General features: G+C 43.0%; 1 protein-coding gene across 3 annotated transcripts in view; it reads right to left on the reverse strand.

Annotated features, from left to right (window-relative positions):
- Positions 1 to 25,149, reverse strand: part of LOC133380536 (hyaluronidase-4-like) — a 45,053-nt gene that overhangs the window by 12,730 nt on the left and 7,174 nt on the right. The window contains exons 1-2 of one of the 3 annotated variants that reach the window (XM_061617961.1): positions 18,248 to 18,288; positions 13,334 to 13,436 (exon numbers count right to left, since the gene is read on the reverse strand). The exons of 1 other annotated variant lie outside the window; for it this stretch is intronic. In XM_061617961.1, coding sequence (XP_061473945.1) covers positions 13,334 to 13,353 — 20 coding nt within the window. In that variant the 5' untranslated portion in view covers positions 13,354 to 13,436; positions 18,248 to 18,288. Of the gene's footprint in view, positions 1 to 13,333; positions 13,437 to 18,247; positions 18,289 to 25,149 lie in introns of those variants that run through there. One more of the 3 variants, XM_061617963.1, reaches the window with a different exon arrangement.

The raw sequence follows: 25,149 nt of genomic DNA on the forward strand, positions 1-25,149 counted from the left end.
TAGCAGACACAGCAGAGGATTTACTCTAGGGGTGCCATGAAAATAGCCTTTGAGATTTGACAGCTGGTTTTCTCTGCTCATAGTGTGTAATTCACAATCCATGTACTACATTTTTATTTAACACTATATTAATATTTAATTATAGTGCTTTTCCTTAAATGCTCAAAGCATAACAGTAATCTTTAAAGCTCCCCTGTAAGCTGTGGGCATTATTTGCCCTATTTTTCAGATAGAAAGCTAAGACTGAGAGGACATGCCTAAGGCCACCCAGTGAGCTCAGAGCTTAAGGAGATTTCCTGCTCATCACTCATGCTCTCAATACTGTATACACCAGCTCACAAGTTCCAGAAGGTTGCTGGAAGGATGCCTGGCAACTTTGTGGCAGAGTGATGAACAACATAACATGGTGCCACCTGATCTCCTAGTGTGCCAATGCATATCTTTGCATGGACATGTTTCTCACACCTGTACTGTATTTGCTAAAAACTAATTTTAAGGAATTTGCAATGCTACTCTTGGGATCTTCACCGGAGATGGCAGACAGAATTGCATTTGGTTGATAACCTGGATTAATTAATTTTAGTGTGGACCAATCTCAGTGCCCTTGCTCCAGAGAGCCAACAATAACCACACCACTGTGGCAATTGCAATATTTATTTGTAAATGAATAAATATGACAACATGCTGATATAAATGACTTGGGGGCAACCTAAGCAGCATTGCAGTTTGAAATTCCACTACAGAAATGTACAGAAAATAATGGGTTAATAATGCATATCCTGCCAAGCCCACAACCCCCCCCCTTCCTGGACCATGTGCTTAAGTACTGTTGGCGAAAGGGATGGGAGACGCTAATATGGAATTGTGAGGGAAAGTCCTGCCTTTGCTGTGGAGGAAGTGAAAGAACCAAGAAGGGGAAAGGTTACATGCAAAGTGGCACTTTCCCTGACTTGTAAAAGCGAGATTAGAGTGGGACTGAAATAATACAAGAGATGAGGAGAGTAGAAATTATGAAACACAGTGGTTGCCCTTGCAGTGATGATGGAATAAAATGACAGTGCTAATCCCAAGCTTCTGACATTTTCTCTAAGGCAAGGGGAAACCTATCATCAAAGGGCCAAATGAGCTGACTGGAGAGGATTTATACATTCTCCTTCAGGATTCCTTTGCAAATCCTTTGTGTGGAATGGATCCCCATCCCTGGTACACTGGCAGTGACAGGGGTGACTGATAAGGTGGCTCTTGAGCCATATTCCAAATGCCTTCTTTGGGTCTCTGAACTCCAATAAACTGGTTTAAAAATAGAAAGACAATCCCTTAGAGAATTACTGGTTGTTACTTCTCTACAGAGGGCTCCTGACTAATCCCAAAAACAAAATAACAAAACACAATTCAGAGGCAGGGAAACACAGGGAGTATGGAGGTGAGGAAGGGGTCCTGGGCAGAAGACTGAACTGCTGAGAATTGTAGACTAGTAGAGTTCGAAGTGGCCCATAAGGCCATTGAGTCCAACCGCCTGCTCAATGCAGGAATCCAGGTTCAACTATACACAATAGGTGCCTGTCCAGCTGCCTCTTGAATGCCTCCAATGTTGGAGACCCCACTACCTCTCTAGGTAATTGGTTCCACTGTCGTATTGCTCTAACAGTTAGGAAGTTTTTCCTGATGTTCAGCCAAAATCAGGCTTCCTGCAGCTTGAGCTCATTATTCCGTGTCCTACACTCTGGGATGATTGAGAAAAGATCCTGGTTCTCCTCTGTGTGACAGCCTTTCAAGTACTTGAAGAGTCATATTTCCCCTCAGTCATCTCAAGGGTAAACATGCCCAGTTCTTTCAATCTGTCCTCATAGGGCTTTGTTTACAGTCCCCTGATCATTGTTGTTGACCTCCTCTGAACCCATTCCAGTTTGTCTGCATCCTTCTTAAAATGCGGTGCCCGGAAGTAGATGTAGTACTGGCTTATCAGTGCTGAAAAGAGGGGAACTAGTACTTCACACGATTTGGAAACTATACTTCTGTTAATGCAGCTTAAACTAGCATTTCAGGCCATGGAGAAGCATAGAACTGTGTGGTGAGGAAGGATTTCTGACCTTTGACCCCACCTGATCAAATCCTGAAGGGATTGCTTTTCTTTGCTCTTTCATTTAAGCCATGAGAGGCCTCTGATATTATAATCTTAGCTCAAACTATGCATTGCTTGTGAAGCCAATATTTTGAGGAATTATGCCTGACTAAAAACAAAAGTACAAAGTGTTTTAACATTTTGTAAGTTTGTGGTTAGCTACTACAACAGCTGAAGGGCACAGTGGTTCGGAATGAATTTGCGATGTTTGTGAGATGTTTTTAACATGTTTATGAATCCTGAATGCAGGTTTTGGGTAATAAAGGTACTTTCCTAATTTGACACATGGATGGGCATGGCCAAAACGTGCCACAGGGACCACCCAAGGAGGGAGGGTATGGGCATATTGATTGGTAAAGATGTATCTTGATTATCATGTATGCATGACGTATAATCACTTTATAAAGCTGTGCACTGGCTGTTTTTCCTTCAGTTAGTTCTACGGAACTTCTCTCCCAATGCATTGGTCTTTGCTATTTCCCCCTCAAATAAACTCTGTCCTTTGGAGCACAATAAATCGACTGGAAAGTTCTTCCTTCCACAGTGGGCAGTGAAGACTGAACCAGAGTAATGTGGAACAGCCTCCTTGGCAGAAGACTGAAGAAAGTGGGGGTGTCTTGTTATAGGAAAAACTTGTTTTTATGCCTCGCCCTGAGTGTCAAGTTACATTTTCATAAAGGCTTGTGTACCTGAGTGGTATTTCATTAAAAATGGCATGGATGGAAAGTTCTTGGGACATCCTGAATGAAGTTGATTAACTATCACGTCACAAGATGAAAGCTTGTATTTCTTCCCATGCCAATTTATTTTTAGAAAAGTTCTCTTGCTTTGACTGAAAAGGTTGAGCTTGAAAGTTTTTAGGAAATGCAAAAAGAGTATTTGTGACTTAATTAACCCTGTCTATTAGCAATGTGGCCTGCTGAAATGGTACAACTGGATTTCTAAGGAAGGACAAAAGGATTATTTGATTTGATTTAATTAGGGTGGGATTTTCCTTACAGCCGATAATCCCCCTTTGGGAATAAGTAATTATTGGCTGAATTAAGGGTATTGCTCACATTAGAGGTGATACTAGCCTTTTGAATTAATTGGGACAAGGTGCAACCTTCTGCTTGTGACTGGCATGTGCTGGGATTATCACTGACACACACTAGGAGTTTTCTCTGTTCTGATGCTCTCATGGTTCAGAGCAAAGCCAAATCACACATACAGCCTCAGGGCACAGACAGAATTCCAGCTGAACCAAGCTTCTCAGTAACAATGCATCAGTGAAATCAACCGGAATGGGGAGCAGGGGAGGCTGGTCTATCAGGGTGAACAGGGTACTGACCCACTAACCCCAGTCTGCACTCAGCTAGCCCCCACCTACCAGCCTTCTTACTTCAAACCAGTCCAGGAGCTGGAACTGCCTACTCCTCCATGGTCTCAGTGTTGTCCCTTGTATAACTCAGTAGGGAGGAGGATGGAGGAGGGAACCAGCATTAGCTGGCTCTGCCTGTCATTGACTCTGGCTCCACCTGCTGTTGGGCTCCCTACAGAGTCCCAATGGTGCCAGGAGAAGAGGAATACATAGCTACCTTTTATCATCGGAATTTGTGGCACCCAAAAGGAGACCTACTCTAAGATTACTAGATAAAAAGTCCGCAACTGAGCAACTTTTAGAAGCATATTAAGATTTACCTCTTTTGGATGGCCTTTGTAGCTCAGTATTAAATTGGCAAGGAATGACTAATGTCAACGACATTTTAATCTGAAGAAATTTCTTTCTGTTTGGCTGTTGTCACCTATCCCATCTTGGGGGGGTTGCATACAGGGCTGGTGCCAGAGGGCGGCCGGGTTGGGCCCTGGCAAATGGCCCCTAGGTCCCAGAGGGACCCCTGAAGGGCCTCCCTTAGGGTGGATGGGTAGCACTTCCATTCCATGATGCACAGCAGTGTTGGCTTCCGATCCTGCCAGATTGCAGAGAGGGAGCTCCCAGGCACCCCCCCTACAACTGTGCAGGCCCACAGTGCCAGCCTGCACGCCCCACCTACTGCTCCCATTGGGGTGAATGCTGGCCACACTGCATGCATGTCTGCCATCAACTAAGATGGCGGCTGAGGCTTCCCTAAGGAGCTGATGCCTCTGCCACCATCTTGGTTGATGGTAGGCATGCGCACGCAGCGCAGCCAGCATTTACTGCAGCATGAGAGGTAGGTGCAGGCGGGTGCCATGGCCATGGGGCAGGCTGGTACCCAAGGGCCCAGTCATGTCTGCGCTGGCCCTGCTTGCATAGGCTATAAATCTGAACAAATTCTAAATAAGTCTGAGGAAATTATTTGCAAGTCAAGCAGTAGAGAAACATGATGCATTTCAGAATATTTTTTCCTTTTGTTAAAAGCTCTTAATAACATATTACACCTGATGTTAGCATGAGTTTATCCTGATGTGCTTTGCTAACGTAAGTGTTTTGCACTAATGGCCTTGGCTAAGATGGCAAGAACAGGTGATAGTCAATTAATATTAAAGAGGTCAAAGTTGGGCTCCTATTGGGAGGAAGGACGGGATATAAATTTAATAAATGAATGAATAAATAAATATTTGCAAAGAAAACAATACAGGTAGAACAATCAGCAGTTAAAGCAGTCATAGTCCCAGTCACTTTCTACTGAGTGCACATGCACACAAAAGCAGTACTGTTGTAAAGGGAGGGGAATGATCATCTTCTAATTTGCCCTGATGGATGACCTTTATCGGGAGAAGGACAGGGGGAGCACGACCCTGTTACTCTTACTTGATTTCTCAACAGCTTTTGATACCATTGACCATGGTATCCTTCTGGGCTGACTTGGTGAGGTGGGTATTGGAGGCACTGTTTTACAGTGGTTCAGATCCAATCTTCAAAGTCATTTTCAGAGAATAACATTGGATTATTGTCTTTCGGCCCCCTGGCAGTTGTGCTGTGGGGTGCCACAGGGTGCCATCTTGTCCCCCATGCTGTTTAACATCTATATGAAGCCCTTGGGAGTGGTCATCAGGAGATTTGGGGTGAGATGTAACCAGTATGCTGACAATACACAGCTCTATTTCTCTGTAACATCTGAATAGGGAATGGCCGTGCAAGCCCTGGACCGGACCCTGGACTTGGTGGTGGGCTGGATGAGGGCCACTAAACTGAATCTGAATCCTAGCAAGATGGAGGCACTGTGGGTTGGTGGTTCCCGAGTTCAGATAATTGGTTGGTTGCCTGCTTTGGATGGGGTCGTACTGCCTCTGAAAGAGCAGGTTTGTAGTCTGGGGGTTACTGGAGGCCCAGGTGACCTCAGTGGCTAGGAGTGCCTTTTACCAGCTTCAGCTGGTAAGACAGCTGTGGCCGTTTCTGGACTGGGATAGCCTGACCACTGTTGTCCATGCACTGGTAACCTCCAGGCTGGATTACTGTAATGTGCTCTATGTTGGGCTGCCCTTGAGGTTGGTTCGGAAGCTGCAGCTGGTGCAAAATGCAGCTGTGAGACTGCTCACTGGGGAAGGGTATCGCCAACATATCACCCTGCTGCTGGAAGAATTGTACTGGCTGGCTATTAGCTACCAGGCTAAGTTTAAGGTTCTGGTTTTGGTGTACAAAGCCCTATAGAGCTTGCAACCAGGATACCTGAAAGACAGTCTTACCTCTTATATACCGAGGCAATCACTGCACTCTGCAGGTGAGAGCCTCCTGCAGATATCATCTTATCAGGAGGTCCGTTCTGTGTAACATAGGAAACAAACCTTTAGTGTAGCGGCACCTACCCTTTGGAATTTCCTCCCCTTAAATATTAGACAGGCACCATCTCTGTTATCTTTTCAGCGCCTACTGAAGACCTTCCTCTTTCAACAAGCCTTTTAAGTAGAGACCTTATCCCAGTCTGCTTTTTAATGTTTTTAAACCTTCTTTTTTTAAAAAAAAATAGATGTTTTTAACTCTCTTTTTAAAAGATGTTTTTAAAGCTTTTTAAGGATGTTTTTAAAGATGTTTTGTTTTAATATATTTTAAAGTCTGTTTTTATGATGTTTTAAAGTGTTTTCTGTGCTTTTGTTTGACGCCATGGGCTTCTACTGGGAGGGTGGGATATAATTAATTGTTGTAAACTGCCCAGAGAGCTTCGGCTATGGGGCAGTATACAAATGCAACAAATCAATCAATAAATATAAATTAAATAAAATAAACAATTTCTTTAACTCGAGGTAAAGTTCTGTGCTTTACTAATCAAAGAGACACACATGATAATGGAGAAGTTACCAGCCTTTGGATATAGCATTTTAAATTAAACTAGTTTGGATGTCCTGCACAAACATTTGCATAGCAACAAATATAGGAAGCTGACCAGATTAGACCACTGGACCACCTAGCCCAGTATCGTCTATGCTGACTGGCAGCAGTATTCTATGATTTCAGACAGGGGACATTCCTAGTCCTATCTGGAGATGCCAGGGATTGAACCTGACACCTTCAGATGCTCTACCACTGAGCCACAGCCCCTTCCCTGTGTACAGCTGCAAGAGTACAGAGAGTGACTTACCCTGCTGTAGCTTCAACAGCATCTCTTTTAAGGCACCTAGTGCCAATAGGAACTTCCTTCTGGTGCTAATAGGTGCTTTTGGGAGGGGAAAATCTTCATTGGGACTATGGTAAGGATGAAGAGAGTTAACCACCTGCCCACCATGCTGCAGTCCTGATGCCCCCCCGCCCCACACCTGCTGTTTAGGGTTTTGTTTTTAATGCAGCTTTAAGTGGCAGTTTTAGCATCACATGTTGTTTCGACCTGAGGAAAAAGCTTTGAGGTGTATCATTTAATTATAAAATTATTATTCTACAGGATGTGCATATGGTTGTGCCAAGTTAACAGAGCTAAAATTGTTGTTAGAGTAGTCTACAGTAAAGTCATCTCTAAATCCTGGTCTTTCCCAATTCTCCTCATTTTGGAAAAAAATTAGACAACTTTTCAGGAGGCAATATTGAAGAATGGCAGCTGAGTTACTATACCCTGCCTGTTGAACTAATGTAGCTTCCTGGCCTTCCTGTGTTACAATTATAACACAAAGCTACACTATGTCAAAATTGCTCTGTCACAACGGCCATTAAATCCCAACCAATTATGTGTAGGTAATAGGGTTGCTAGGTCAGAAGCATTCCAAACCCTGAGATTTCAGGGGTGAGCCTTAGTGATGTCATGGGGTGGGCCCTAGCAATGTCACAGGGCAAGCCCTAGCAACGTCATTAAGCATGTTACATTAAGCATCAACTACAGTTGATTGGAAATTAAGATAGAAATCTCACCAAAATGAGGGTGTTTCCAGGTCCAGTTGAAGTGGCGGGATCATTCCTTCTCTCCTGCTTAGGGAGCCTGGGTAGGGAACATTTAATCTCAGGGCGGTTCTAAAGGGCATCCAGGTGAGGCACTGGCCCGATGGCCTCTGGAGCTACAGGGGGGCCCTCAGCCGACCCTCCATTCACCTTCCACGATCCGTGGCTCCCACACACCCCACACCTACCTGTCTGCTGTCTTTTACCATTGCCCTTAACAAAGATTGCGGCCGCAGTTTTCCTAAAGTACTGAAGCCCCTGCCGCCATCTTAGTTGATGGCAGAGATGCGTGCGCGTAGCACGCACTTGTGCTATCAACTTAAGATGGCGGCGGAGGCATCATCCCCTTAGGGAAACCGCAGCAGCCATGTTAAGGGCAATGGTAAAAGACAGCAGACAGGTAGGGGGGGTGCACGCGTGCACACACACAAGCCAGGACCCAGGGTAAGCTGATGCCCAAGGGGCACGGCAACCCTGGAGTCGGCCTACCTGCTTCTGGCAAGAATGGTTTAAGTGCTCTCACCTAGGCCAGTCACCAGAAGGCCGTTATAGGAAGAAAGCCTAGTGTTGTGGAGATGTTAGATGGCAGCACTCAAGAGTAAAGATGGATGCCCCGAAGGCTGCAGTTCTAAACACACTTACTAAGGGACTAAGCCCCATAGAACTAAACAAGACTTACTTCTGAGTAGATATGGTTAGGATTGTGATGTTGGTAAGGCTTGACTAGGGATCCTTTGCAAAGATATCTATATCAAAGAATGGTGGCAACCCCCTCCCTCGAATGCCCTGCCTGCCTTTTAATGTGGCTGCTCTAAACTTCTATACAGACTTGACTCTTCACTGCAGAGAGAGGTTTGAGAAATTAGGGAGTTAAGGAGATTCTCTGTCCTTTTTTGCCGACCCTGTGGGCTGCTATAAACTCACTTTGACAGCCAACCCAATTCCACTGAGCAATAACTGACAGAGAGAAAACACACATGGTTTGGTCTACCTTCATAGGCAGTAGCTTGGGAACAACAACAATTGAAGCCACACTTCCCAATATATGAATTCTCTGTTACCACTATTGGGCAAGAAAAAAACCATCATGCAAACAACAAGGTGCATCATCAGTGGGTTGAAGGGGGTTGAGCTGAGCATATGGAAATATTGTTGCTACATCTATGGATGTAAGGGAGTAAGGTCATGAACTGCAAACAGAAAAAGAAAAGACAGTGATGATTTCCTAAATGCAATACTATACCAACCATGACAACATTCCTACGAGTAAGGCAGAAAAACTCAGCATCCCACAACCAGTCAGTGTTCCTAACCAAAACTAAAAAAATCCCGGCAGCTAGTCAAAGTAGCAGAAATTCCCATGCAGCACAACCTGACCAAGGGGCTACAGTTAGTGCAGAAAGCTGTGGCACAATTGCTGACATGAGTGAGACACTATCAGAACATAAAACCTCTGCTCTGAAATCTGTACTGGTTGTCAATTTGCTACCAGGCCAAGGTCAAGGTGTGCTTTCCATGTTACAGGTTCCACACAGTATTTGTTCTGTTCTTGTAAGAAATCGATCCTTTAATGTGGCAACACCTATGCTTTAGAACTCCCTGCCTATTGACATTGGCAGGAGCCTTCATTGTACTCTTTTTGGCACCTGCTAAAACTATTTTTGTTTAGGCGAGCCTACCCAGGCACGTAGAAGCTATTATGTTTTTAATTTGTTTTCAACTCATTGTGGTTATATTATTTTGAATGTTTTTAAATACCTGTCTTTAACTGTTTTGCCAATAATTCCATTGTTTTCATTCCTTCTGTAAACCGCTTTGAGATTTTTTTACAATAAAGCAGTATATAAATATTGTAAATAAAATACATAAATAAGTTTTGGACTCACTGTGGCCCTTGGGTCTCTTTCCTCTTTTAGGAACAAAGGAATCTGCCATTTGGTATCATCTAGTTCAGTACTGATGACATGGAATAGCACTGGCTCTCCAGGATTCCAAGCAGATTGGATGTAAAGCATGTGACCTACCACTGAGCTACAGCCCTTCCCTTGTTTAAAAAAGTATCTTTTAAAAGTGTTCTTTTCAATTTACTAATGAACTCACAGCATACCTAGGTCAGATCCACACCATTCATTTAAAGCAGATTCAGTACACATTTGAAGCACATGAATCCCACCACAGAATCCTGGGAACTGTAGTTTGTTAAGGGTGGTGGGAACTATGACTGAGGGAGAACCAGGATTCTTTGGGGGAAGTTATGAGCTTTAAATGCGAGTTGGATGTGCTTTAAATGTATTGTGTGGATCTACTTCATAAACTTTGCCTGCATGTAAATCATTTTAATTAATTTTTTAAAATGGAAACCAGCTTCAGTTTACTGGGTGACCATCGGCTACTCACCAACTCTCAGGGCACACTTGAAATGTAGAGGAAGTAATAATGTACAACCACAATGTGAAATCAGATACATAGTATGAAGAAATATTTATATGAGCATGACTGTCGGAGATGTTTATTATTTACACAATCTTTAAATATTTTTATAGTGCAATCCTATGCATGTTTTCTCAGAAGCAATCCTAATGTATTCAATGAGGCTTACTCAAACAGCAAAGCGTGCACAGAACTGCAACCTCAGGTGATAAGGAACTTCACTCAATCAATCCAAAATTCAGAATCATACCATTTTAAGCTGTTTTCCAACTGTTTTATACTTGTTTTATGGTTATTGGATGTTAAATGGATTTATTTCTTGTTGTGAGCTGCCTTTCCAATCCTACCTCACAGGGTTGTTGGAAATATTCCATATACACACACACTGGAGATGTAAAACTACATACACTCCATATAACAGTTTATTGTCAAAACCAGTTGGTCATCGCAGATTTTTTTTTTAAAATCAGTATTAGTTTCCTACAAAATAAAAGCAGTGAGACCTAGGTAAGCCCTGCCTAATTGCTTTAAAAAAATAAGATTGGAGGGGGAGAGATTTACAACACAAAAATAATCCTTTGCTATGTTCACTCAAAAGTCCCATTGATTTACAGCACAATCCTAACCATGTCTACTCAAAAGTAAGTACTATTAAATTCAGTGAGGTCTACTCCCGGCATGTGGGATTAGCATTGCAGCTTTACTCCCAGAAAAGTGGGTATAGGATTAAAGCTTCATATTGGGAAGGTTTTCAAAATGGGCTATGAATTAGACAAATAAACTGCCCTCTTTAACAGCCCAGGAAAATTTAAACTTCTTGACTCCTTATAATTAGAAAAGTATAACACATTGTAATAGTATCATAAGCTGCATGTACACTTCTTTTAAATTTCTGTTCAAAAATTGTTTGAAAGAAAAATGTATGTATAACATGCTATCTTTGCAAGTAATTTAAAAAAACCCTGCATGTATACTTTTATAATCATAACTGAAATTGTTTACAGTAAACAATTGCCTACAAAGATCCTGCTATGATTTTTTATTCCATGTCTCCTGACCTGCCCATAGGGAGAAAGGGACTTTTGGTACTGCTGAAAGCTATAAACTTACTCAAAGTATGAGATTTTCAGACAAGCAGGAAAAGACAACAGTTTTCTGGACTTGCAATGGGTTCTAGCTATTGCCTGGAGGTAAACAAATCATTTTCAATCACAACCCTGACTTCACTTACTAGCTACAAAACTGAAAGGGTGGGGTTAGAGCAGCCAGCTATGAGCTCATTTAACAGAAGGTTTTTTTGTAGGGGTGCTGACGATTCGGTGTATATCTATTGAACCGGACTACCTAGAAACTTATTTTTTTTAAAATGAAAGATGAGAGTCTGGAGATTGGGGTGACTCACCCAGACATCCAGAGAGGATCCCAAATATCTGGAGGCTCCGGGTGAAACCCAGTCACCTGGCAATCCTAGTGGGTAGACTAACCACCAGGGGCTAGTGTAAGGCGCTTAGTTTTGATGGCTATTAAGTGGATCTCTTAAAAGGATATATAGACAGAGTGTTTGGGGTCCATTTCTTTTTAAAGAATAGTAGCATCAATGTTCTGGGCAGCTATTGATTCTTGAAGCTGTAAATCCAGGTGGAATTTCTGGAGCACTATTACAAACATAGAAGACTGCCTCTCCCATGATCCCATTTTCCATAAAGCTCTTAGCTCACCATACATTTCCCTGAGCCATCCTCTTAAAATAGTTAATATTGTATTCATGCCTGAAAATCCAAGAGTAGCATACTGAAAACTAGATACGTTGAGAATGTGTAGAATAGACCACTGAAAAATGTTAAAGACTGAACAGTATGAAAACTTTGCAAAGATAACCACTAATGAATTCTATGCTATACAGCAGGGGTTCCAAACTGTGTTCCGTGGAGTACCAGTGGTCCACATCAAGAGCTTCATTCAGGTGTCCACAACATGTTGGTAAAAATACAATTTAAAATCATACTGCAAATAGTACCGTGTGTTGTAATAGCTACTGCAGGCAGAAAATCATAAGTGCCCACTTCAAGAACCTCGGCAATTTTCAAATGGTCCATGGGGGAAAAGGTTTCTGGACCATTGGTATATAGCATCGAGACCTGCAGATGTGTGTTTTGAAATGTCTTACTAGAAAGATAAATGAGGACATGATCCAGTCAAATATAAGAACTGCAACCCCCCCATACACACACTCACAATCCTATATGTCAAACGAAATAATAGGGCCCTGCTCTGTTCAGCAATTTGTGCAATGCGAGGCATAGAGAAAAACCAAGTCAGTAAGATACATTTGATGCCCTTGAAAATGTTTTGCTTTCGTTCTCATTTTACTCCTCTCACCATCACATGCAACTTATTCTTCACATATTTCCAGCATTTTCCGAGTTTGCAAGAATACAAATAACAAATATTCAAACATTAATGTTTTGAGGGATACTCCGAACTCCATGCAGGAGTAGGGGTGGGAAGAGACTCAAGTTATAAGCAGCAGCTCCATTTCTGTAAAAGTGGTCCCCATGAAGTTTTGCAATTTAATTCTGGTCTCCCTCTGAGAAAATAGGAATTAACTTCCGTTTAAACATTTAAGACGGCTTTAAAAAATTAAAACTATGCAACAAATTGTTTATATGAGGACTCAACTGTTCATAAAAACCATATGATAGTCATGTACATGTGTGTGTGTGTGTGTGTGCATGCATGCTTGCACAAGAATTATTCTCTCTTTTATACTTATCCTCACAGCAAATAAGGCAGACAGTTTTAACTCAATGATTTAAGCAGTGCATTTCACAGGGAATGAAGTCACATAACAATCCAGAGGCTCTACAAACTCCCATTATCCATTAAAACAAGTGGTATGGGTATCACAGAAGGAAGGCAATAAGAAAATTAAGATATACATTCTGTTTCCTGGAAGTTCCAGCATGGTAATATACTGCAGGAGTAGAAGGAAACTACAGATGCTTTAAACCAAGGGGCTGGAGTTTTCCAAAGGGTTTAGATATTCTGGCTGCTTGCACCAGAAGTAGAGAGTGCTAGTTCACCAAGCTCGTTTCCAATGCGCTGTCAATTATTTCCTGAGTGTCTTCATTCCACCAGCCGCTTCTACGAGTGAGCAAGGGGCGGGAGGGGGGGAGAGGAGAAAGAAGCCTGCCGTTATTTGAATAGACAGGCTTTCAAAAGCCCAAAGAGCCAGTGGCAAACTTGCATACTTCCAATTCACCTTTTCACCCCGATTATGCACAGCTACCCACACGCGGGCTCTGGGGTTACAGCTGCTGGTGCTAGTTCTGACAGGTGAATTTCTAGTGCAGATTTTCCAGTGTCAGATTTTTCCCCTTCTCCAGAGAAGAATAATACAAAAACAATTGTTCAGCAAAACAAAACAAAAATGTGGAGAGAAAGAACGGGTCACCTACCTGAGGAGTTTTGCAGCCATGGGACTGAGCCACTCCCTCCAGCTCCTTCTAGAGAGCCCTGTCCACTCCAATGCTGTCTCCTTCCTCAGATTCAGGCTCAGACCTAGAAGATCAGGGCACCTGCTAAGCCAGCTCCCTCAGCGGGCCCCCTCTAGCTTGGACCAATCCCTTTTTGCTCAGGCTGCTCAAAGGTGCCTCAGTGTCTCTCGCCTGCATCCTGGCCAGATGCATTTGCACATCAGTTTTGTACTCAGAGTACAAAAGTAGGTGTTCCCTAGACCAAGGAACCTGGAGGGGAACTACCTGTGGCTGCTCTCCCCTGCATCCAGAGTGGTACAGTCCATGTCTGTGTGCTTTGCGAACAGCTGTGTTTAAGAGCACCCTCCTCCAGGCAAACCTCGTGCCTTATTGTGGTGTGTGTGTGTTTTGTGCTCATTCAGTCGAACGAAAACTCAACTACGCTCGACCTCTTTCAGTGGCTGCTTGGCAGGCTTAAGGAGTGATGGGCAGTGACAGCCCTCCTGCATCCACCTTCGTCCCACCTTCACAGACTGTCATCAGACTGCACCGTCTCGTCCTTTGTAGTTTTTGGTTTTTCTTTGCTCCTATGCATGTTACAAAAAGGCAGCTGTGATGTGCAAAGTGACCCTACAGGCTGCCAAGAGAGACATCTCTACTGACAATTGCTGAAAGGTTCCAAACTGAACAAACTACTGGAGCGTTAGATTGTGCTCTCTAACTTGCAAACTTTAGAGAGTGGGAACAGGTCTTGCTATTGACTGTAAGGCTCAGAATCATAGGCAAATAGGATAATGGAACTGAAATGTGTGCTTTTTTCCTGAACACAAATGATCTTACACTGCTCCTCTGCTCCTCCACAGCAATGGCACCATCATGGGAATACCTCAAGACAGTTTAATAGGTTGTGCTGCCCTCCTGCAGCAGGGGATCCTTCACAGGATGGCCGGAAAGAAGGGATGCTCTAGAGATGCAGTCTCTTGGGGCTATTGCACACATTACATGGCAGCAAACCCAGGTTTGCCAGTGATCCAGAACCATTTCCTATTTCCTGGTGAGAGTATAGTACTTTTTTGTCACCTTATATTTATAAGGTGTACTGACTTACATGATGGTCATATGAGACTTTCAGACTCAGAGGCAATATGCACAGGGATGCATGAGTTTGTGCATGATGTAGAGAAAGTCCCCCCCCTCTCCTATAATACTAGAACTCAGGGGCATCCAAAAAAGCTGAATGTTGGAAGATTCAGGACAGACAAAAGAAAGCACTTGTTCACATAGTGCATAGTTAAACTATGGAATTCGCTCCCACAAGAGGCAGTGATGGCCACCAACTCGGATGGGTCTAAAAGAAAATTAGACAAATTCATGGAGGATAACAATGGCTCCTAGCTATGATGGCTATGTTCTACCTCCACTGTTGGATACCAGTTGCTGGGAATAGCAGGTGGGGAGAGTGCAGTTGCACTCAGGTCCTACTTGAAGATGTCCCATAGGCATCTAGTGGGCCACTGTGGGAACAGGATGCTGAACTAGATGGGCCACTAACCTGGTTCAGAAAGACTCTTATTATGGATGACCACTTATCAGGGATTTCCTGCACTGGCGTGGGGTTGGACTTCAAGGCCCCTTCCCACTCTATGATTCTATGATGAAAGAGAGCTGTTGCCTTCATGCTCTACTTGTGAGGTTCCTATTAGTATCTGGTTGACCACTGTAGAAAACAGGATGCTAGACTAGGAAGAGTGTCTGACTGAGTGGGGCTCCTCTCACATAATCACAATGTGCAGCTCGACACAGGTGCAAAGCACCCCTCCAAAGCAAGAAGGGCTACTGAATTTGTTCTAGAAAGGTGAGATATTCTGGAATGGCAGACACTTAAAAGCAAGGGGAAATGATAATCCTTAAAAGCAGTGGTGTCTGGCAACTCTAAACAGATCGAGCTACATGTTCAGTTTCAGTCCGGTAGACTAAATGGGACAAAATGTAAAGGCAAAGGCCAAAGCCCTAAACTAAGCAGCATTGGGTACTCTCTCTCTGCTTAGAGAAATCTTTGCACCAAGATCACAAACAAAAAAACACAGACAAAAGTTGCATTCTGAGACTACTACTAATCGTGGAGATCTGCACTCCCCTGCTTCTGCTACAAGGCAAAGAGCAAAAAGAGCAACACAGGGCACCAAAGCCAGAGTGAGGTGTCCTGCTTCAAGCAACACTGTGTGTGTGTGTTGTGTGTGTGTACATGCATAGATATATGACAATAGCAACTGGCATGTGAATCCTACAGCAAGACTTTGTGAAGTGTGTACTGGGGCAGTGGGTGAAGGAGAAGACCCTGCAGCTTCAGGCAGCAAAATGTCTGGCACTGAAAACTAACCCTTTACCACTCCACTTTTATATTACTTTCTGATGCTGGGACCTACAGAAATGAAATACATTTCTGGAGTTCAGTTTCAAAACTGCATCCAGGCCTTAGCATTTCTGCTGGGAGGCCTAAACGATACAGAGAGGAAAATTAATCCAAGCATCCAACCCATTTCACGTGGGCGACTGAAGCAAAACTGGCTGGAAAGAATGGCCAGACATTTCACAACTGGTTGTCTGGATTTGTGAAATGGCTCTTGGAGTAAATGCCTTTTTAGCCCATTGCCAGTCCCCCTGAGGCATCAGATACCATCTGGTCATAGGGAAAGAACAGCACAGGGTAGTAAGAGGAGGGATGGCCAAATGGCTCCCTGGAGAAGCTCCTCCAGAGATGCCCAGCACATTTCACAGTGTTATATTCCATTAGTGACACATCATAATAATTTGCCCCACCAGATCAGGAGGAAAAGCATATTCCCACCACTGCAATGGTGCTGTCACGGCAAGATTTTAGGGTACAAATCCTCACTCAGCACAATCGGCAGGGAGATCCCAAACACAGGAGGGCATTTTGAAAGTAATACACATTACCTTCTTCAGAGGAGGCTACAATTACCTGGCTGCACCACTGCCTCCCTATAAGGCATAATAACACCATCACTTCTCATGAAGCAACCCAAAGCGTGGATGCACTATGACATCAATTTAGTCTACCTTGCATCTTGAACCACTGAGTTCCACACACACCCAGTTTATTCTACTCTTATTACACAAGATGTATGCTAGTGGGAGTTTCCAGAATGGCAGATTTTCCTGCAATCTGTTTGTGATATTTGCACAAGGACGGACAGTCCACAGCTCAGGTAGGGATCAGGGCCAGCCCAAGCCATTTTGCTGCTTAAGACAAAGCAGCAAACAGAAAGCCCTCCCCCTTCTCTCTCTCGCTGGTCAAGGTTCAGAGTACTCAAGAACAGCCAAGTTGTTTTGGCACCTGAGGCAGAGAAATGCCACAAGTGCCTCTCTCCCTCCTGGGCAATAAAAATATAGTCATAATAAATTAAATAATTTGCTGTCTCTTCCTGATGCACAGAATTAGCTGCCTAAGGCTGCTGTTTCACTGACAATGGCAGGGCCGGCCCTGCTCAATATCACTGTTTATGTGCCCCTTTGATTGTTTTTTTAAAATGCAAAAGGTAGTGATTCTGTGCACATATAAATTAAATAGTGATTCTGTGCACCTCTTCTCCACAAGCACACATATATACTTTGGAAATCTTTGTGGGGAGCATGTTTGGTGTGTAAGTGCAATTGCTCAAACATACTCTTTAGTTAAAAGCTCAAGCTTGCAATGCCTGAAGAGGAACGACATATGCATGACAAGTAAGAAATGGTTTGTTCTGGAATTGCAAGAAACTAAACCAAGAAAACATGACGAACGTGTGAGTGTGGAGCCAGCTGTAGGGATAACTAACAGAGCACTTCAGTGATATGTCCTGCTTGGTTTGCAAGTCTGGCGTGTGAGAGAAGAGGGAAACCTGACCAAAACAGTTTCTTGGTCATTCTGATCAGAAAACAGGAAGTCACACTCCACAGAAGAATCACAAGATTTCAAAACAGTGAATCAAAGGAGTTATTAAAAATAGAGTGCAAAAGGGCAAAAAAGTGTGCACTTTGGACCAGTTCTTTTTCCTGAACCCTATTAAGAAATTCAGGGGTAGAATTGTAACACAAAAATGTTCGTTTGGTTGGCTGATTGGTTTTCACTAGCTAGCCGGCTGGCTAGAAGCCTAACCACAGGGGTGGGGATGGGGGGCAACTACACACATGTGTACACCTTAACTTGCCAATTCTATGTGTGATAGGGCTCCTGTATCTTTAACAGTTGTGTAAAGGAGAACTTTGACGGATGTAACTTCTCTTACCTTAATGATGGCAATAAAGCCAGACCTGCTATAAAACTCCCTTCCGTGCAACTATTAAATGGCACAGAACCCCTGTCTCATGAGATCTGGCAACATGTTACATTCCTATTGTCTTCATGTGCAAATGCAGTTATCAATGCAGATGGCTTGTCTGTCACAGATACTGATGAGTGACAGGCAGGCATCTGGAGGCTAGCAAGTATAGTTGCCAACCACAACTAGCTTCTCCTGGTTTTCAGCTGTTGAGAAACATGTTAAAGGGCTGGATATAATTTGTCTCTGCTGGGACGTTGCTCATTCCTTAGACTTGCATCCAAAATCAGCTCTTGAATATGTTGAATTAAAGCAGAATCCCTGTGAGCTGTTGGGAATTGCAATTTCCTGAAGCATATACAGCCCAGTCCCACCTGCTGTGGTTCATTTCACAATCCAGCAACATCGAAACAGTAGCAATTTGTTTTTCCCACTGGTACCTGATTTCTTCTAAATTCTCATGAAGCAAAACAGATTTTAAACATTTTCTACAAGGGAAGACTTGGGGTGGGGGAGAGAATGCATGTACAAGTTCAAATGAAGAAGTCTGAAGTCAGTGGAATCCAAGACCTACCTCCAGGACTGATGCTGCTTTTCCTCAAATGGAATCTGAAAGTGGAGGTGGGGGAGGGGAAAAATAGCTCTGGGTACTTTTAAAAACACACTGCAAAATTGTGTCTGCTGTATAGGCAGTACATCTAAATCTTTCACTAAGAGATGATATTTGGTGTTTATGTAACATTTTAGAGTACTCCAAGCACTTCATCTTTCAGTGATTCTTACAGCAACCCTGTAAGGGAGGTTAGCAGTAGCCCTGTAGTGTGGATAGTGCTTTGCACAAAGCCATCCACATAATTAATAGTTATGGTGAGATTTGAATCAGGGAGATTTGATTTAGCTCACTATGTTTAGTTCTACTAAAAGTAGGGGAAAGACTCACAGCTCAGTGACAGAGACATACTGTATGTCTTGGATGCAGAATGTCCCAAGTTCAATTCCCAACATCTCCAACTATAAGAATCTTAGGTAGCAAGGCTAGAAAGGACATTCAGAAGAGGCCCTGGCGCTCTGGATCAGGGGTGGGTAGAACATAGTTTGGGATTGGCTGGATGGTTTGCAGTAGGATCAGCAAGTAGAAACATAAGGTTGCCAGGCCCGGCCTCTGTATCTTTAAAAGTTGGGGAGGGGGGAGGGAGAATTCTACCTTGTGGTTTTTCCCATTACAGAGTTGCAAGAACACCTGCACTTGGCTGACCTTCTTTTCTATCAGTCTCAGGCCATGGACCTGGCAACCCTACTTCTGAGGGAAGCCCGGAAGGAAGACATGAGTGCAATAGCCCTCTCCCACCCTCATTCCTCTCATACCAGCAACTGGTATTCCGAGGCATAGCACCAGTGACAACCGGAGGCAATATTTAGCCATCACAACTAACTGCCAATAGACTAATCCTCCATGAATTTGTCTCAACCCATTTTAAAGCTGTCCATGTGGGAGGTCCATCACTACATCTTATGACAGCGAATTCAGGTAGGCTGGCAAGAGCTTCTGGTGCCCAATTGTTTCACAACAACAACTACAAAAAGGCTTTTTCCTGTTCCCCCCACCCCACCTCAATTAAGGTGCTGACATTAAACTTGGGGAAAAACATGAGTGGGTTTTTGTGTGAAATTGTGAGCTCACTTCTGCTCCTAATACCATATCAGAAACATGCCATCCCTTAATGCCAACTCCCCTCCCACCCATTCCCCTGAGCCACTATTTTGCACCTGGGCTCCAGTTAGTGGACCTTGGGGCTTTGGCAAAAAGGTTGCCCTCCTTTGCTCTAGATGGACCAATGGTCTGATATTATAAGACTGTTTAATATGTTTCATTTGCTCTCAGTGATATAAACTGCCTTAACTGAATCCTTGACATCCCAAAGGAGTCCCAAGCAAATTAATTCAGCCATGTTTGATGCAAAACTATTGCTAATTTAAATTTGGTCAGATGTACATTTGTTATTTATGTATAGTTTAATCAGAACAAAAGCAATTCCCTTTGCTTAACTTCACACAGATGTAATGGGCTGTTCTGTGGCATAGATACCCCTTATAGCTTTTTCATTAACATGTACTGAGTGGCGAAGAGCTAGTGCTTGATAGATATCTGTTCTGACATACAAAATACTGTTTGAAAGCTAGAAGATGGCATGCAACATGCAAGATGACAGCTGAATGATTACGTCTCATTCAGGTACTCACCATCTTGAATTGGCTTAAAAAATATAATTAGCGCAGAATCAATGTCAAAGCATGTTCTAACTTGATAGTTTTAGAATTTGCAAAATGAACTTTAAGCACATACTCTGGCAACTTTAACAGCTGACTAACAAAATTTAAAAGGTAACAATTATATGCAATTATTCAAGCTGGGTTCTTGGTGAGTTGGTGGTGTTCAGAATTCAGAAAATATGTGGTGGTCAAAAGAAACAACAATATCCAGCTTTTGGAAAATAAGAAGAAAAATAATTCTGGTTTTTGTCAACTTTTCCACATCCATTTGCCGTACAGGCACACAAGTTACAAGTATGGTAATTTTAAACAAAGCTATGAGTAGCTATTCCTACCTCCTGATGATCAAGTATGGTGTGTATTCAAGATTGCTTAATATGGCTCAAATTACCTTAACATTTTTGATTGCACATGAAGACTGTGAAGGGGTGTACTTTCAAATAATATTTAATGGGAGGCAAGAGAGGAGTTTTAAAGTTAATTTACAATCTGCAAGTATGGAACTCAGGGATAGTTTTGTCCAGATTAATTGTTCAGAGTACAAGGGTCTGATCATGTGAAAGTGGCATTAGTGTATATCAGAAGAATGGCTCAGGTAAGACCCTTACACACTCACAGGTTGAGAAACAAGGGAAACAAATGGAATGCAATCAGAACTCCGTCATTATTCCCTGCTGATGAAACATCAGGAGTAGATGAAGACACACCAATAAATAAATAGATAAAGGGGTAAAATAGGGGTAGCCTGTCTTCTTTTCAGGAAGGAAAAGGGTACATCTTGTGCAGACCAGAGAATTAAAGTACCAAACGGGGAAATTACAGGCAACTTTGGGGGCTAGTATCTCTTAAAGGGGGCCACCCTGGGGAGCACAGTTATGCAAAGCAGATCTAAAGAATAGAGTAATTTCCTTCAAATAGATTCTAGCCAAAGATATCTCAACTACCTTTGTATGCCTGACAATTCCCTTTGTGATACAGAATACTAGCTAATAGATGATGTCTGGAAATGCAGCTGCCAAGGGAATCAGTTTCACATAATTGGAGGGAGTGATTGTTGACAACTTGAGCTGTGCCTGGGTTGAGGACTGCTTCCTCATGTTAGTCTGGCATTCTTAAGATGCACACAGAGAAGTTGTTAGTAGTGTGTGCTTAAATAAATAGTCCATTGAGGCACATGGATGTATGCAAACTTCAGAGACCCCTGATCTGATCCTAAGTAAGCTGGACAGCCATCTGTCTATTATTTGATGACCAGCAATCCTCACATATGTGGTTGTTAAGCTTCCATTTTAGCACTCCTGGCCTCATTGCCACTAGGTAATCTTCACAGCTGTTTCTGGAGATCCAGGCTGGGGAAAAACATAGAATCTCAAACTTGGATTCCACCCCCCACTCCCCCAGTTGCTCAGCCAGGAAGAAAGTACTTACAGAAAGGGACTGCAGGGAGTTAAGGAGAGGATGAGAGAAGGGTCCTTCATCTGATACACATGCCTCTTTTTGCTGGTAAAATGATACCCCACCCTCTTTTTTTAACTGATTTTTAATACAAATTAAGGGGGAAACAGACACACACACATCCCTATAACCATCCACTCACATTAACAATAAGCATCAGTACATCCATCTTAGTTTACAGATGCAGATCAATATATGTCCCATCTTCCCGCTCTAGATAATTGGAGCAGATGCATGTTTAAATACCTGTAATTGCCACTGTAATATAATTCTCATTTAAGGCCATCACACAGTTCTGAGACAAGTGCATGAATCTGCCCAAAGATGGGCCTCCAATGATCGAGTTTCTCTGGATTAGCCTATCCTGTGGAAGCCGCTATAGGCCAAGATTGGGGGTGGGGGTGGAATACCCTGCTTCTCATTTTATTTTATTTTATTTGTTTAAAATATTGCTAGGATGTTTTTCTATTAAAAATATAGACAATATTTAAAACAGTAACAAACAAAATAACAGCAGATAGATAATAAGATATAGGTAAACGGGATGTAGACTAAAATGGAAAACAATTACCATGTTAAGATCTTAAAACAGAGAAAAGTAAAAGCAATAAAACAGGGTGTTTATTACCTCTGATAACCCACACCCACTCTAGTAGACAGATCAATGTAACCTCATAATGTTTTAATGGAAATACTAATACAGATATTGCACTTGGTATTCTTTCTGGTTCCCACCATCACCACACAACCCCCATAAATATTCTACAGTGGTCTTAGCAGTGTAATGAATCTCTGTATAGCAATGCATGACCTAATATCTGATCTTATTGGACATTCAGGGCCACTTTTTCTCAGCACAGCATTTGCCATTACCTCACTGGTATTCCAGTGGACATATACTAGGCAGCCACAACCAATGAGGGCTCTGCAGCAGCCACATTCTAATACTTATGCACTAGAGATTGGTTGTGTCTCCCCAGTATTCAACTGGGGAATTCTAATCAGATCAATGGAAGGGCTAATTTGGTAGGCTGGCGCATTTATCACTAGCCTGCCCTGCCCTCAAGCCTATCTGCAGTCCATTGTAATATATTTCAACACACAGTTTTTATTAATATTTTAAAAACATTTAAAATGAAGTTGCAAATCTTTTTTCAAACAATTTTAATTGTTGTATGCCAACTACTGAGTATATTTGCAGTTATAACTTAACTATATGAAAAATATGTTAATACTACGAGTGTGCATCAACCACAAGACTAAGTTTAGACCCTGTTCAGTGGTTTAGAAAACAGCATGCTTTAGCCAGGGCTAGCACCAGGCATGACTGGGCCCTTGGGCATCAGACTGCCCTGATCCCTGGTCATCATGCTCCCAACACTCCCTCCCAATTCAGGCAGTGCAGGCTTAAATAGGCCTGCCCACCCCACCTACTTCCCATATCACCACATCAGCACACTGTACGTGCACAACTGCCATCACCCAAGTTGGCGGTGGGAGCATCAACCTCTTAGGGATGCCCCAGAACCATCTTGGATTATAGTAGGCATGTGCACACAGTGCAGTGACATGGAAGGTAGGTGTGGTGGGTGGGCCTATTTAAGTCCATGCTTCCTGCATCGGGGTGTGTGTTGTCCCCACTCCACAATCCACAGCAGTTTTGGGTCAGTTGGTGTGAGTTGCCCCATGACCATATGTCGGCACAACTCACAGACTCAACCAAACTCAAGCCAAACTGAGAAAACTAGGCTTCATTCTCTCTCCCCCTGCAACCTCCATTCACTAGTGGGAAATAAAAGGTTGGCTGTAATCCCCCCCTTTTGACAGACATGGATGTAATTTGTAAGCATAGTAGCCCCTCCAAGATGCATAAAATCTAACAAATTATAGGCAAATTAGTCCAAATTTTTTGTGTGTGCTGGGCACCTTAATAAAGTTTTGTTTTATTTTTAAAGAAAACATCTATAATTTTTTCACCTTTTGGGCAGAATCTGATGAGGTTTCTGGGCATCATAGACCTTTCCAAGGGGATAAAAAATGTAAATGTACTGCCCTCAAGTCGATTCCGACTTATGGTGACCCTATGAATAGGGTTTTCATGAGGCTGAGAGGCAGTGACTGGCCCAAGGTCACCCAGTGAGCTTCATGGTTATATGGGGATTCGAACTCTGGTCTCCCAGGGAAGGACAACTGCAGTGGTTTTCCAGCAAGGGTGACCGTTACAGTTTTGAAATTAGTAAAAGAAAGAAAGAAAGAAAGAAAGAAAGAAAGAAAGAAAGAAAGAAAGAAAGAAAGAAAGAAAGAAAGAAAGAAAGAAAGAAAGAAAGAAAGAAAGAAAGATTGAATCTCCCATAGTGTTATGAGGGCAATCAGTCTGAAAATAACAGAGATGAGAAAGGTGCTGCTAGATAAGAAATCTGCCAAATTTCAAGCAAACAGGTCAAGAGGTTGTTGTTCTAGGCACCCTTAAAGTTGATTGCAGGGAGACGAACTAAAAGGGATTCACTTTCCTCCCTGTGGGTTTTGTTTGTGGGCACAGATTAAATAGCATTAGGTATATGCCCCTAGGTGGCACTGCACACAGAGCAGCAAGAAAAGTGCTTTGATCTGAAGAGTAGGCTGGCGTGGGCATAACCTCCATCTCACAGACTCATACTTCCCCCACATCCTCCATAGTTGTCTGCCTAAGCTGCTTCTGCTTCTTGGGGCAGGGGGTGGGGGAGAGAGACTTGAGAGGGAGAGGTGGAGCTCTCTTCCCTGTGCACCTATACGTGTCTGACCTCTCTGCCTCTACTTCTTCCCTGACCAACAGGGACTAGTGCTGTCTGCACAGGTCTGTTCTGACTTTTAAGACTGCTGGTGGCGCAGTGCCCTGGAAACCTCCCCTTGCTTAGTTACTTCCTGCACCGCAAGCAGATGGCATAGATAAGATCCGATGCCAACTCAAAGAGATTCCAAACTATGCTGTGCTGCTTGGTTCCACTACTGTTGTTGCCAGCCTCAGAGTGGGGGGTGAACCTGCATCTGTTGCATATCACAATAACATGGCTTTAAAAAATGGTCTGCAGAATAAGCAAACAAACTCAGAAACCCAAAGTTTTCTCCGTGCAATTTTCAAAGGTCAGAGACACACACAGAGAGAGTTAATTCTTTACTTGACAAGGCTCAGCCCTTTCTCTGCATATCCCTCCCTTATGCCTACCAGCCATCTGCACTGCATTATCAAAAGATAAATCAACAAACACTGACTAAACATAACTGGTAGAGTACTAGCATTTTTGGAGAACCACAGGACAGTTTGGGGGAAGGGCCATAGCTCAGTGGTAAAGCATCTGCCAGGTCCCAGGTTCAATCCCCAGCATCTGCAGATAGACTCCCTGCCTGAAATCCTGGTGAACTGCTGCCGTTGTGTGTAGCTAGCACTGAGCTAGATGGACCAATGGTCTGACCTGGTATAAGGCAGCATCCTATATTATCTGGAACTTCAAAATCCATACCAAGGCTGTCTTTAATGGGCTTAGACTATATGGCCTCCATGACAGCCATACTGCTGTCTCATTTGTTACTGATCCAATGCATAGTGCAGGACATACCCTAGATTTAATCTTTGCCTCAGGGTGAGAGAGAGATTGTCTGGAGATAGGAGGAGTTGACACAACTCCATTGACATAGTCCAGCCTTTCCCAACTAGTGGGCCACCAGATGTTGTTGGACCACAATTCCCATCTTTCCTGACCATTGGCAATGCTG

The sequence above is a fragment of the Rhineura floridana genome, chromosome 3 (assembly GCF_030035675.1).
Source record: "Rhineura floridana isolate rRhiFlo1 chromosome 3, rRhiFlo1.hap2, whole genome shotgun sequence".
Lineage (NCBI taxonomy): Eukaryota > Metazoa > Chordata > Lepidosauria > Squamata > Rhineuridae > Rhineura > Rhineura floridana.